Here is a 15,080-nt window from a genome sequence, read left to right on the forward strand (position 1 = left end):
TAGCCCTATGTAATGAATTTGAATTATGCTTGATTATTTACTGGAAAAAAAACTATAAAAACAAATTGTAAAAAAAACAATCAGCTTAAAAAATGTCTAAATAATGGTCAGGTTCTGGCACTTGTCACTTCGCACTGATACCATGTGCAGTAAACAGTAGCCATCACTGTGTAGACTTGGCTACACTGTGTAGGCTACTCACCATGATCTATCTAGCTAAGACTCACTAGCCAACTTGGCTAGCAAAAACAAGTAAAATGCCTAAACAAAGCTCACTGTTAAATGTTTTGTTGGAGAATTTGTCAAGTTATTTGATATCCGTGATTTTGCCATAAAGGGCCTCCAATCCCTCTCTATATCAATCACTGATCGCATTGATCTAATCAAGGGCATTAAAGACAGTTTCAGTACATTCAGATACAATGATCAGCACTACAACGCGGTTTTCTCTGCTAACGCAAGCAAAGCAAGCGGTACTAGAGCGCCAAGTCTAGGTCCAAAAGGCTCCTTAACAGCTTCTACCCTCAAGCCCCCCCTTTGTTTTTACGCTGTTACTCGCTGTTTTATTAAAACTGCATTGTTGGTGACGGGCTTGTAAGTAAACAAGGTATGGTCTACACCTGTTGAATTCGGTGCATGTGACAAATACAATTTGATTTATTAAAGACTTTCAGAAATCATGAAATACGCTTCACTTCGACTCGAATTTAATTTGAAATATAACTTTGCCCTATGCTTCTCCACCCATGCGCTATAGTTGGGCCCTATAGGCATTTAATTGATATCACACAATACATTGTAGGCGCACTTGGTCTCCCGCGCCCAGCAGAGAATTGCACTCGGCTTGCATTTTGACTCATAAAGTGATCTCGACTAAGAAAATGTTGGTGACCACTGTTATAGTTTATATAGGCTATGGCTGCCTATTGTGATTATTACTAATATATCAGGGCACTATGTTCTAATCTCAAAGTCTATTAATTATAGGCCTATGGTTTATTATGTTTCAGTCAATGTGAGTCCTGTGTTAAATGCAAGAATTATGGATTTCAAGACTATTTGGTCTGTAATGCGAAATGACATGTCAGATGGTTTGTTGTGTTAGATCGATTTCAGTAGGGTATAGGGTAGGCTATGTTTTTATGATAATTAAATGCTGATTTGAGTGCTCAAATTGTGGTCCACCTACATTTTTGCTGACCCCGCCATCAACGGATTTCTGCCTACACCGCCGAATGACAGTTTAAGCTTGTTGCACAAAATAGAGACTTTATCTTTTATCAGTGCAACATTTCTGAAGTGTTTAATATATATATATATATATATATATATATATATATATATATATATATATATATATATATATATATATATATATATATATGTTACATGGAACTAATTAAACATTTTTTGAGGGTGAGGGGTTGTCTGTCACCACCGGGGCGGAGCCGAGTGATGACGTAGGGTAAACGTTTAGCCATGTAGAGAATCCGCTATCCTTCTTTGCATTGCATTGGACTGCATTGGAGTAGGTTGGCTAACCTGGATAGAGAGGGATGGTAGTGGCAGGATAACTATTATCATCGGATTTAATACATCCAATTGTTGGAAACGTTTCTTATACATTTACATATTTAATCGTAATACATGGATGTTTATTTGGTGGTACCCTAGATTTCTCATGAAGGTAGGCTTTTTTGTTATTAATATATTTTCGCTGTTGCATTTCGACTCTGCACAGCTCAGCTCCCTGTGAGTCGTCGGTCTGTCATTACAGGATATAGATCGTAGCCTATCTACCGTTTATAGACAGTAATAAAAACACTTCTACCTTGACATCTAAACTTGACGCACCGATCTGATTTCTGGACTGTCTCATCACGGCATTCACGAGATGGACGAAGACAATCAAGGTAAGACGCACGATGATTCAATCGCCGTCTCTCTTTCCCTCTCTGTTCCATCATCTGCTGTGCTGTGTGCATGGACTGATAGGGACTATATGATATGCGCCTTAAAGCATGAGTCGAGGCATACAACTGTAACCCCCAATGCATGCATTTAATCATCAGCAATTGATCTTGTTTTTCCTTCAACACTAAGGTATTAAGAAATGCAATGGTATTTTATCAACTGTTGTCAGACATGGGGGTACATCTGGGGTAGGGTATAAAGAGACCTAGTGGAGGATGGTTACTGTTCATATTTCTTAATCATCAGGTGGGACAATAAATTATGATTATCCATCAAATAAGAGGGTATGTAGTAATTGACCTCAGTGTGAGGAATGCATAAAAACGCATGCAGCAATGTTTAGTGCTTCTTCGACAAAAATTCGTCTGTGTTTAATGTCGCTTTGAAGTTTGTGCTGGAGCTCTAGCTAGGCTTCGCTTCTTTCCATTATAAAGCAGTTATATTGAAACAGCCGCTCGAGGCCCTGGACGTGTGAAAAAGATAAGATAAAGCTACCATTTTTTAAACCAGGAAAGCCAACTTTTGCAACATCCATTAGATCCTTCAGAGTTGTATCCGTTCCAAATGGTTTTACAGTTGAAATCGGAAGTTTACATACACTTAGGTTGGAGTCATTAAAACACGTTTTTCAACCACTCCACAAATTTCTTGTTAACAAACTATAGTTTTGGCAAGTCGGTTAGGACATCTACTTTGTGCTTGACACAAGTACATTTTCCAGCAATTGTTTACAGACATATTATTTCACTTATAATTCACTGTATCAGAATTATAGTGGGTCAAAAGTTTACATACACTAAGTTGACTGTGCCTTTAAACAGCTTGGAAAATTCCAGAAAATTATGTCATGGCTTTAGAAGCTTCTGATAGGCTAATTGCCATAATTTGAGTCAATTGGAGGTGTACCTGTGGATGTATTTCAAGGCCCACCTTCAAACTCAGTGCCTCTTTTCTTGACGTCATGGGAAAATCAAAAGAAATTAGCCAAGACATCAGGAAAAAATGGTAGACGTCTACAAGTCTGGTTCATCATTGGGAGCAATTTCCAAATGCCTGAAGGTACCATGTTCATCTGTACAAACAATAGAATGCAAGTATAAACACCATGGGACCACGCAGCCGTCATACCGCTCAGGAAGGAGACGCATTCTGTCACCTAGAGATGAACGTACTTTGGTGCGAAAAGTGCAAATCAATCCCAGAACAACAGCAAAGGACCTTGTAAAGATGCTGGAGAAAACAGGTACAAAAGTATCTATATCCACAGCAAAACAAGTCCTATATCAACATAACCTGAAAGGCCGCTCAGCATGGAAGAAGACACTGCTCCAAAACCACCATAAAAAAGCCAGACTACGGTTTGCAACTGCACATGGGGACAAAGATCGTACTTTTTGGAGAAATGTCCTCTGGTCTGATGAAACAAAAATATAACTGTTTGGCCATAATGACCATTGTTATGTTTGGAGGAAAAAGGGGGAGGCTTGCAGCCGAAGAACACTATCCCAACAGTGAAGCACAGGGGTGGCAGCATCATGTTGTGGGGGTGCTTTGCTGCAGGAGGGACTGGTGCACTTCACAAAATAGATTGCATCATGAGGGAGGAAAATGATGTGGATATAATGAGGCAACATCTCAAGACATCAGTCAGGAAGTTATACCTTGGTCGCAAATGGGTCTTCCAAATGGACAATGACCCCAAGCATACTTCCAAAGTTGTGGCAAAATGGCTTAAGGACAACAAAGTCAAGGTATTGGAGTGGCCATCACAAAGCCCTGACCTCAATCCTATAGAAAATGTGTGGGCAGAACTGAAAAAGTGTGTGCGAGCAAGGAGGCCTACAAATCTGACTCAGTTACACCAGCTCTGTCAGGAGGAATGGGCCAAAATTCACCCAATTTATTGTGGGAAGCTTGTGGAAGGCTACACGAAACGTTTGACCGTTTGAAGTTAAACAATTTAAACGCAATGCTACCGAATACTAATTGAGTGTATGTAAACTTCTGACTCACTGGGAATGTGATGAAAGAAGTAAAATCTGGAATAAATCATTCTCTCCACTATTATTCTGACATTTCACATTCTTAAAATAAAGTGGTGATCCTAACTGACCTAAGACAGGGAATTTTTACTAGGAGTAAATGTCAGGAATTGTGAAAAATCTGAGTTTAAATGTATTTGGCTAAATTATATGTAAACTACCGACTTCAACTGTATTTAAATGACAGTGATGAACTACAGCCTATGGCCTCTCAATGGTCTATTGCTTGCATGATACAAGAGAAAACCCACATACAGTATATTTTGATAACCCCCCCCCACACACACACACACACACACACACACACACACACACACACACACACACACACACACACACACACACACACACACACACACACACACACACACACACACACACACACACACACACACACAGGAGGGGTGAGATACACACACTTACACAATCTCACACACAAACACCAATCCAAACAGGATAATCTTCCAGCCCCATCCCAAGGCAGGGGGCGAAGGCCATGTAAATGTGTTGTAAACATCTGTCTTGAGAAGAGAAGCAGAATAACTGTTTGGCAGTTAAACTGTGAGAGATTAGCAGATGCTGAAGAGGGGATCCTCTACATATCTCACCCCTCTTCAGCCCACACTGGTCCATCCTGTTTCTGTAGCGTTAACCCATTTCATGCTCTACATAACCCCTGCCTGGTTAAATTAAGGTTTAAGGGCAGAAGGTAGCCTAGCGATTAAGAGCGTTGGTTCGAATCCCAAGCCTACTTGATGAAACATCTGCCAATGTGCCCTTGAGCTAGGCACTTAACCCTAGTTGCTCTGGATAAGAGTGTCTAGTAAAATGTGTGTGTGTGTGTGTGTGTGTGTGTGTCTGCTCAAATCATACTGTACACTATGCTGGCATGCTAAATTTAACCCTGGTAGTCAGAATAGCTCTGGTTAAAATGCCTTTTTAATTCAAGCCAAAACCCTTAAACTCAAATCAGTGCTGTGCAGAGTGTAACGCTTCATGATGTCATAGAGCTGTACTGTGCTGTGCAGCATATGGTCAAAGTTGGGGCATAATTTGTTCCGCCTCCGTTTACTGCCTGCTAACAAGGAGAGGGAAAAAGGGCCATGATATAGGATTAGTTCATGTTCTTATATGTGCTGATAGTGAGCATGCATACTGGCTCTCATAGAAGAACAAACAGAGATAATTACACAGAAGAACACAACACACACACACTCCGGCACACTCTGAGAAACTAGGGCAATGAGTAGAGTAGAATATGGAATTCATTAATGCATATTTACTCCTACTTCTACACACTTGGCACACTCCTCTGTGCTGTTTACATGCCATAAGACAGACGTCTGCGCTCACATTGTGTAAAACAGACCCTAAATCACAAGTGTTGTATGGCACAAAGTCTATTTTATAGACTCATTGTGTAGTTAAGCTGGTAGAGTGAAAGCAGAGATGAAATACATTGTAGTCCTACAAATTGTCCAGCACTCACTTGATGCTGGTTGTGGGTTTTTAGAGCCTCTATTTCCTCTAGTTTCTGTAGGGACATTTTCAGCTTTGCCTTCGTCAGGGGGATAAAGAAAAGTGCTCTGTTTGAATGGTGTTTTTACTAAGTGTTCTGTTTGAATGGTAGTTTTACTAAGTGCTCTGTTTGAATGGTCTTTTTACTAAATGCTCTGTTGGAATGTTTTGTTTACTAAATGCTCTGTTGGAATGGGATTTTTACTAAATGCTCTGTTGGAATGGTGTTTTTACTAAGTGCTCTGTTGGAATGGTGTTTTTACTAAGTGCTCTGTTGGAATGGTGTTTTTACTAAGTGCTCTGTTGGAATGGGGTTTTTACTAAGTGCTCTGTTGGAATGGGGTTTTTACTAGGTGCTCTGTTGGAATGTTTTTTTTACTAGGTGCTCTGTTGGAATGGTTTTTTTACTAAGTGCTCTGTTGGAATGGGGTTTTTACTAAGTGCTCTGTTGGAATGGGGTTTTTACTAGGTGCTCTGTTGGAATGTTTTTTTTACTAGGTGCTCTGTTGGAATGGTTTTTTTACTAAGTGCTCTGTTGGAATGGGGTTTTTACTAAGTGCTCTGTTGGAATGGGGTTTTTACTAAGTGCTCTGTTGGAATGGGGTTTTTACTAAGTGCTCTGTTGGAATGGGGTTTTTACTAAGTGCTCTGTTGGAATGGGTTTTTTACTAAGTGCTCTGTTGGAATGGGTTTTTTACTAAGTGCTGTGTGTCTTGTCAGTATTTCTTGTGTCCGGATCCTGATAACCTTAGTGACACCCTCTCTCTTCCAACATGCTTTCTTCTATCTGACCGTGGGAAACACCAAGTGGGAAACCCCTTTCCTTCCATTCTCTGGGCAGAAAGTGTCTGTGTTTGTGCATGATTTGTGTGTTTCTGCATGATTTGTGTGTGTGTGTTCATGATTGTGTGTGTGTATTTGTTCTTTGGGACTGTAGGTTGCGGTGTTGAGGGGCAGTTGAATCTGTCAATAGGCTTTTCTTATCAGAAATGGGCACCTTGACGACAATTATTTTCTCAAATTAATACTTTATTCTTTTATGTTGAATTCATCTCCATTTTACTGTCAAATCCTTTGGCTTTCTTCTGTATCTTGGAGACTGTAATTATGCCATTTATAAATCTCACTGGGCATGGAAACATACATGTTCTTTGAGAAGAACGTCAATACAAACTGCTTGAGTCTTTGGGGTGTTGAAGTTTTATATGAATCCAGACATTAGTGGTTTCCTGCCCTGAATCTACACTATAGGTCTATTTCGTTGGCCAGCGGATTTTGTTGTGGCGGTAGGGTGAGGGGTGTGAGGGGACATTAGGAAGTCATTATTGCCATGCTGTGGGTGCCTTTTGGCTGGCCTGTAGCTCGAACACTTCCTGGAAGGCCTTCTGGCTTGCACAAAGCATCTGCTAGCTACAGCCATAGGCTATATGGCTACATCAGATACAGCCAGTCAACTAACTAGTTCCCCTACGCAGCTGTTTCTCTCTCTGCCCTTCTGGTTTGTCAGAGTAAGTCCTGTTTTCTTTCTTATGTTTTCTTTTACCATCCTGTGTCTTACTGTCTTCCTTCCCAACTGTATCTTTATGACATATTTCTACTCTGTGTGCTATATGATACATGTTATATTTAAAGGCCAAAATAATCTTTAACTTGATTCTTTTGAGATTACCAGAATGAGATTATAATCTGTTTTTCCATCCTTAAGGTAGCCTTTATGAGGCCTCCTACCATGTTGCCTTATTGAAACAGCTTAAAAGAGATTTAGAAAAAAAGAATTCCATTCATTTTGACTGTTAAGATTGAGTTTAGTGTATTGTGGGACAACATTGAAGGATTAGGCTAGACAGTAGACACACACACACACACACACACACTGTTTAATGGGTGAGGCATCATTGGCACTGCACAGACTAGGTTTAAGGAGGGATTGAGAGGGACTCTTAAAGGATTCCAGTACTGCTGCCTCATCTGTAGAGAAACACCACATATGGAATTGATTATGGGGAATACTGAGGAGGCTTCCCAATGTGTTTTCAGTGCCATGGAAGAGAGGATAGTGGACTAGCACGTACGACTGTCTGGAAGAGTTGGCATGTCCCACAGATCATTTTGTTTGGATGCAATATATTGCCTTGATTGTTAATGAGTTATCAAATTAGGAAGAATGAGAAGAGAGACGGACAGGGATGGAGTTCAGATAGAGGGGGAGAGAGGAGAAGAGATGTAGAAGGAAAGCGAGAGACTGAGAAATAGCAAAAGAGAGAGAGAGAGAGACGGTACTTTCCTTGAGTAATAATTATCTTATTTCACTAGTAGGGGAACTAAATGGAAGTAGATCCAATATTAAGGGCGTAGTTAGAGGCTGGATAGAGTCTGGATAGAGTCCGGAGGCTACGTGGGTTGTGTGTGTTTCTTGGCCAGGCTAGGTAACTGCTGCTCTCTGGTAGAGCTGGGTGATATGGCCAAAAATCCATATCATGATAAATTGACTGAATTATCATGATAACGATCAATTGAACCCTAAGTTTACAACATTAGTATGCCACGGTTACTTTTTTACATTACCTTTTAAACTACTACTACTACATTGAATGTTGTGGCTATCAATTGTCCCGTTAGCAATAGCCTATATTAAGACTTATTTCATTTCAAATGTCATTCCTCTAGTAAAGGCTACTTATCGATATCAGTAAAATGTCCTCAATAAATGGTTGGTTCAGTCGGTATCGATAATTTTTAGTTTATCATCCCAGCTCTACTCTCTGGAGCCCTCAGCCCTGTGGCCCTGAGAACACAATAATTTAGAGTTCACAGGCATTCTAAAAGGAAGAAGTGTGCTGTGCTTGTTTTTTCAGGGATTCTAAAAAGAAGAAGTGTGCTGTGCTTGTGTTTTCAGGGATTCTAAAAAGAAGAAGTGTGCTGTGCTTGTGTTTTCAGGGATTCTAAAATCAAGAAGTGTGCTGTGCTTGTGTTTTCAGGGATTCTAAAAAGAAGAAGTGTGCTGTGCTTGTGTTTTCAGGGATTCTAAAAAGAAGAAGTGTGCTGTGCTTGTGTTTTCAGGGATTCTAAAAAGAAGGGTGCTGTGCTTGTGTTTTCAGGGATTCTAAAAAGAAGAAGTGTGCTGTGCTTGTGTTTTCAGGGATTCTAAAATCAAGAAGTGTGCTGTGCTTGTGTTTTCAGGGATTCTAAAAAGAAGAAGTGTGCTGTGCTTGTGTTTTCAGGGATTCTAAAATCAAGAAGTGTGCTGTGCTTGTGTTTTCAGGGATTCTAAAAGGAAAAGTGTGCTGTGCTTGTGTTTTCAGGGATTCTAAAAGGAGGTGTCCTTATAGCTAGTAACTACACAAGATGTACAGGTAGACATCAAAGGTGCGCTTATAGATTGTATAAAAATCCACCCTAACAACACAATATATAACACAGAAGTCAGTAAATGTCTTAGGTGTTCTATGACTGTTATTTTGAAGTGGCCTGTGTGTCTAGTATTTCAAGCCCCCAGCAGGTCAGCCAAAGACAGCTTTGCTCCGCCCGGTCAGAGTAGACAAGCATCAACATCCTGGACTTCCAGGCAACAATCTCCAGGCAGTGGTTTGTCTTCAGTCTTCACAGTCACTCGACCCCATCCAGCTCTCTGATTAGAAGTGGGTGCCAGAAACAGCATCAATCTCATTCCAAGGTGTATCAAATCTACAGAAATATGAATGTACTGGCAGCAGGCATATGGGCGTGAAGTATCAGGCTCTAGCTGATATAAGGCCCCAGCACATCAAATAAAATATTTACATTCTAGTGGTGATCCTGAGCAGATGTTGGACATGAGGGGACATGATGTCTGGACAGACCAGGGTGGAGGGAGGGACCACCCGGATGGATGGATCACCCCCTAGCAGGGGTCCGCTCCCGCTCCCTAAAACAGCAGATTAAACAATGCAATCATTGGATGGCAGTTTAGTTTAGCCCCCCAGTACTAGATCTTAGATCTCTCTAGACCCTGGTCCTAGATCCTGCTCTAGTAGCTAAACCCCAAGATATTACCCCCCACAATCTTTGCTCTCCTCTCCCCCAAAGATGTGAGCTATTACTGCAAAATAATGGTATAGTGATCGCTCCTGCATTGTCGTATACACACATTCATAGATGAACATTTATAGTATTTTTTCTGGATCCACAAAGCAGTGCGGTGCAACATACTCAACTATTGAAAAGGCCAAACAGCAGCCGGATCATACGTTCATGAAAATAATACACTTCCATTAGCTACACTGACTAACATACAGAATACAGTACACACACTCATCATAACCCATTGCCCTTTGGCTTGCCCTGTACTAATCATTTCCCACATTCTTGCGTCTTGACAAACTGCCAGGTCGCGTCTCCGTACAGCTAAACAAGACTACAAATGTTTGTTACTGTGTCTGTCCGTGTTGTCACTGCCAAAGTAGGTTACAGAAGAGAGAGAAAGAGTGTCTGGCTGGCCATTGGAAACAACATCTGTGTGTGTTCACTGTATACATCCCACTTCCACTGTGGCCGTCAGCCCCATGGTCCGATTGGGATTAAGAGCTGTGGGGGTGGGTGTTAGCGGGTTTAAAGCCAGCTGGCAGCACGAGCGTGTGTCTGTGTGTGTGCTACAGTTTGTATGTATGCATGTACAGTGCTGTGAAAAAGTATTTGCTCGCTTTCAAATGTTCTCTTTTTGCATATTTTTGATACTGAGTATTATCAGATCTTCATCCAAAACCTAATATTAGAAACTGAGTTTACAAAGAAAATAATACTTATTATATTTATTTAATTAACACATTTATGCAACACCCAATTCCCCTGTGTGAAAAGTAATTCCCTCTTACACTAAATAACTGGTTGTGTCACCTTTAGCTGCAATGACTGCAACCAAATGCTTCCTGTAGTTGTTGATCAGTCTCACACATCGCTGTGGAGGAATTTTGGCAAAGCATCCCCAAAGCATCCCAATACCACCACTATGCTTGACCGTTGGTATGAGGTTTTTACTGTGGAATGCAGTGTTTGGTTTTCGCCAGACATCATGGGACCAATGTCGTCCAAAAAGTTATACTTTTTACGCATCTGTCTGTGGAACATTCTCCCAAGAGTCTTGATGATCATCCAGGTGCTTCCAGGTGCTTTTTGGACAACTTGAGTCAGCTTTCCATTTTCCATTTATCATCCTTGAAATGTTAATACAACTTGATTGGAGTCCACCTGTGGTAATTTTAATTGATTGGACATGATTTGGAAAGGCACACACCTGTCTATATAAGGTCCCACAATTGACAGTGCATGTCAGAGCAAAAACCAAGCCATGAGGTCGAAGGAATTGTCCATAGAGCTCTGAGACAGGATTGTGTTCAGGCACAGATTTGGGGAAGGCTACCAAAAAACATCTGTAGCATTGAAGGTCCCCAAGAACACAGTGGCCTCCATGATTCTGAAATGGAAGAAGTTTGGAACCACCAAGACTCTTTCTAGAACTGGCTGCCCGGCCAAACTGAGCAATCAGGGGAGAAGGGCCATGGTCAGGGAGGTGACCAAGAACCCGATGGTCACTTTGGCAGAGCTCTAGAGTCTCTCTGTGGAGATGGGAGAACCTTCCAGAAGGACAACCATTTCTGCAGCACTCTACCAATCAGGCCTTTATGGTAGAGTGACCAGATGGAAGACACTCCTCAGTAAAAGGCGCATGACAACCCGCTTCGAGTTTGCCAAAAGGCACCTAAAGACTCTCAGACCATGAGAAACAAGATTCTCTGGTCTGATTCTGATGAAACCAAGATTGAACTCTTTGGCCTGAATGCCAAGCGTCACGTCTGGAGGAAACCTGGCACCATCCCTCAGGTGAAGCATGGTGGTGGCAGCATCATGCTGTGGGGATGTTTTTCAGTGGCAGGGACTGGGAGACTAGTCAGGATCGAGGGAAAGATGAATGGCACAAATTACAGAGAGATCCTTGAGGAAAACCTGCTTCAGAGCGCTCAGGACCTCAGACTGGGGCGGAGGTTCACCTTCCAACAGGACAACGACCCTAAGTACACAGCCAAGACAACGCAGGAGTAGCTTTGGGACAAGTCTCTGAATGTCCTTGAGTGGCCCAGCCAGAGCCCGGAGTTGAACCCGATCGAACATCTCTGGAGAGACTTGAAAATACCTGTGCAGCAACGTTCCCCATCCAACCTGACAGAGCTTGAGAGGATCTAAAGAGAAGAATGTGAGAAACTCCCCGAATACAGGTGTGCCAAACTTGTAGTGTCATACCCAAGAAGACTCAAGGCTGTAATTGCTGCCAAAGGTGCTTCAACAAAGTACTGAGTAAAAGATCTGAATACTTATGTAAATGTGATATTTCAGTTTATACATTTTTATAAATTTGTTATTGTTTCTAAAAAACAGTTTTTGCTTTGTCATTATCGGGTATTGTGTTTTTATTGATGAGGGTAAAAAAACAATTTAATCAATTTTAGAATAAGGCTGTGACCTAACAAAATGTGGAAAAAGTTGAGGGGTCTGAATACTCCCCAAATGCGCTGTATGTATGTATCAGAGGAGGCTGGATTGGAGGAGCCATAGGAGGACTGCTCATTGTTATTGATGTAATAAATAGAACGGAGTCAAAGTTGTGGATTCCATAAATTTGATGTTTGATACAATTCCATCCATTACAATGAGCCCGTCCTCCTATAGCCCCCCCCCCCCCCACCAGCCTCCTTATGTATGTATGTATGTATGTATGTATGTATGACATGAGGTTGGTGGCACCTTAATTGGGAGGACGGGCACGTAGTAATGGCTGGAGCTGAATAAGTGGAAAGGTATCAACAACATCAAACCGATGGTTTCCATATGTTTGATGCCATTCCATTCATTCTGTTCCAGCCATTATTATGAGCCTTCCTCCCCTCAGCAGCCTCCACTGATGTGCATGCATCTGTATATGTGTGTTTGTATCTATGTGCGTGTGTCTGTCTATGTGCTCCTGCATCTGCGTGTGTGCATGATGTGTGTCCCTGTAAATGTGTGTTTGTGCGTGCGTGTGGGGCCAGTGAGGGGAGTCCAAGTGGTATAAAGTTAAAGGGATTGGTGACAACAGGCTTTAGATTACAGGTTGTAGCCAGAGGAGGCTCTCAGAGACAGCCTGCCTGGGGTGACAGGGTTCTCCCATGCTCCAACACACAGACCAGGCTAGCTAGGGGACAGTAAAGACAACCCGCCAGGCTGTGCCCATTACCCAGTTTAGCTTTTAAAATGGGAAGTTGGCCCATGTACAGTAACAGAGTATGGGATTTGGTCTAAGTCCTACTCTGTTCCACTGGTCAAGCTGGGATGAGTGGAGGTTTTAGTAATAGAGGGTTACTAAGGTTCTGATTTAAGGATTTATCACACTTTCCATTCCAACAAGTGGCTAAAATGTGATGAAATGGACAGTCTGTTTCGGGTCTATTTGAATGTGTATCACGTGCAAGGCTAGTTTGTACTGTAAACTGACTAAACATATTGAGGTGGGCTTTCTTACCCCCAAATGTATCCCATCCTGTCAGAGATTCTACAGAGGAATGTGCACAGATCTCAAGTCAGAAGTTGTCTCTGTTCCTGTATCATCAACTACCCCAGTTGCAGAGAGAGTGTAGTGAACAGTTAGTCGTTTTTGGATGAGGACTTCATCGTAGGGATTTACTCCTAAAATGAGATTGAGGGGATTTGTTTTGGGGGTAAATTTATAGAGAGTTGGGGTTATTTATAGATTTACAGAGGCTCTGCTCTGTGGTGCACACGTTGAAATTTATTTAACCCCTGCCCCCTGGCACCATTTTTGCACCTGCTCAACCCAACCTGTCACTCCACTGACTGGAGTAGATTTGACAGAGTAGATGTGTAGCTATTTCAGTGGCACTCAACTGCAACTCTCAAATCAATTTGAGATTCAGATAAAACTTTGCTGACATACACTGCCGTTCGAAAGTTTGGGGTCAGTTAGAAATGTCCTTGTTTTTGAAAGAAAAGCACATTTTCTGTCCATTTAAAATAACATCAAATTTATCAGAAATACAGTGTAGACATTGTTAATGTTTCAAATGACTATTGTAGCTGGAAACGGCAGATTTTTAATGGAATATCTACATAGGCGTACAGAGGCCCATTATCAGCAACCATCACTCCTGTGTTCCAATGGCACGCTGTGTTAGCTAATCCAAGTTTATCATTTTAAAAGGCTAATTGATCATTAGAAAACCCTTTTGCAATTATGTTAGCACAGCTGAAAACTGTTTTTTGATTAAAGAAGCAACAAAACTGGCCTTCTTTAGACTAGTTGAGTATCTGGAGCATCAGCATTTGCTGGTTCGATTACAGGCTCAAAATGGCCAATAACAAAGACCTTTCTTCTCAAACTCGTCAGTCTATTCTTGTTCTGAGAAATGAAGACTATTCCATGCAGGAAATTGCCAAGAAACTGAAGATCTCGTACAACGCTGTGTACTATTCCCTTCACAGAACAGCACAAACTGGCTCTAACCATAATAGAAAGAGGAGTGGGAGGCCCCGGTGCACAACTGTGCAAGAGGACAAGTACAAGAGTGTCTAGTTTGAGAAACAGATGCCTCACAAGTCCTCAACTGGCAGCTTCATTAAATGGGACCCGCAAAACCCTAGTCTCAACTTCAACAGTGAAGAGGCGACTCCGGGATGCTGGCTTTCTAGGCAGAGTTCCTCTGTCCAGTGTCTGTGTTCTTTTGCCCATCTTAATCTTTTATTTTATTGGTCAGTCTAAGATATGCCTTTTTTCTTTGCAACACTGCCTAGAAGTCCAGCATCCCGGAGTCGCCTCTTCACTGTTGACGTTGAGACTGGTGTTTTGTAGGTACTATTTAATGAAGCTGCCAGTTGAGGACTTGTGAGGTGTCTGTTTCTCAAACTAGACACTCTAATGTACTTGTCCTCTTGCTCAGTTGTTCACCGGGGCCTCCCACTCCTATTTCTATTCTGGTTAGAGCCAGTTTGCGCTGTGCTTTTCCTTAAAAAACAAGGACATTTCTAAGTGACCCTAAACATTTGAACGGTAATGTACCTGTGGCACCTAGACGGTGTAAACAGGTGAAATACAGACTGGTGAAGAGACATTAATGACTGCTAAAAGTAAGACTGATAAAGACTTGCTTTGTTGATAACGGAACCATTCAGTTGTTGTGACTGTCAGAGCTCTGGACTCTGTTAGATTCACAAATGACTCTTTCTCTGTCTGCCAACTGGAGACTCTACTAAACTAATTTCCTGGATTAGTCAGAGGTTGCCAGGGTGGATTGTATTAGCAATCTAATTTGTAGACCCCATACCCTATCTTCATGTTTAATGTCCACCACCACTGGACCAGAAGGGTCCATTTATTACCCATTTTAAATGTACCTTCCCTGCTTTTGCCTTGCTTGTTTCCCTGTTGATCTGATAGATGAAGGTGTGTTTTGCAGGGTGATATAATGGCCAGAGCAGATGTGGTGTAGGGAGGCTTCTGAAGGAGCTCAGCCTCACATCTAGGCT

General features: G+C 41.7%; 1 protein-coding gene across 1 annotated transcript in view; it reads left to right on the forward strand.

The window, feature by feature from the left end:
* Positions 1–1,490: 1,490 nt before the first annotated feature.
* The window catches only part of LOC129828763 (cytohesin-3-like), a 30,207-nt gene continuing 16,617 nt past the window's right edge, over positions 1,491–15,080 (forward strand). Inside the window, exon 1 of the mRNA XM_055889958.1 lies at positions 1,491–1,913. Within this exon, the coding sequence (XP_055745933.1) occupies positions 1,895–1,913 (19 nt within the window). The 5' untranslated portion in view covers positions 1,491–1,894. The remainder of the gene's footprint in view (positions 1,914–15,080) is intronic.

The sequence above is a fragment of the Salvelinus fontinalis genome, chromosome 30 (assembly GCF_029448725.1).
Source record: "Salvelinus fontinalis isolate EN_2023a chromosome 30, ASM2944872v1, whole genome shotgun sequence".
Lineage (NCBI taxonomy): Eukaryota > Metazoa > Chordata > Actinopteri > Salmoniformes > Salmonidae > Salvelinus > Salvelinus fontinalis.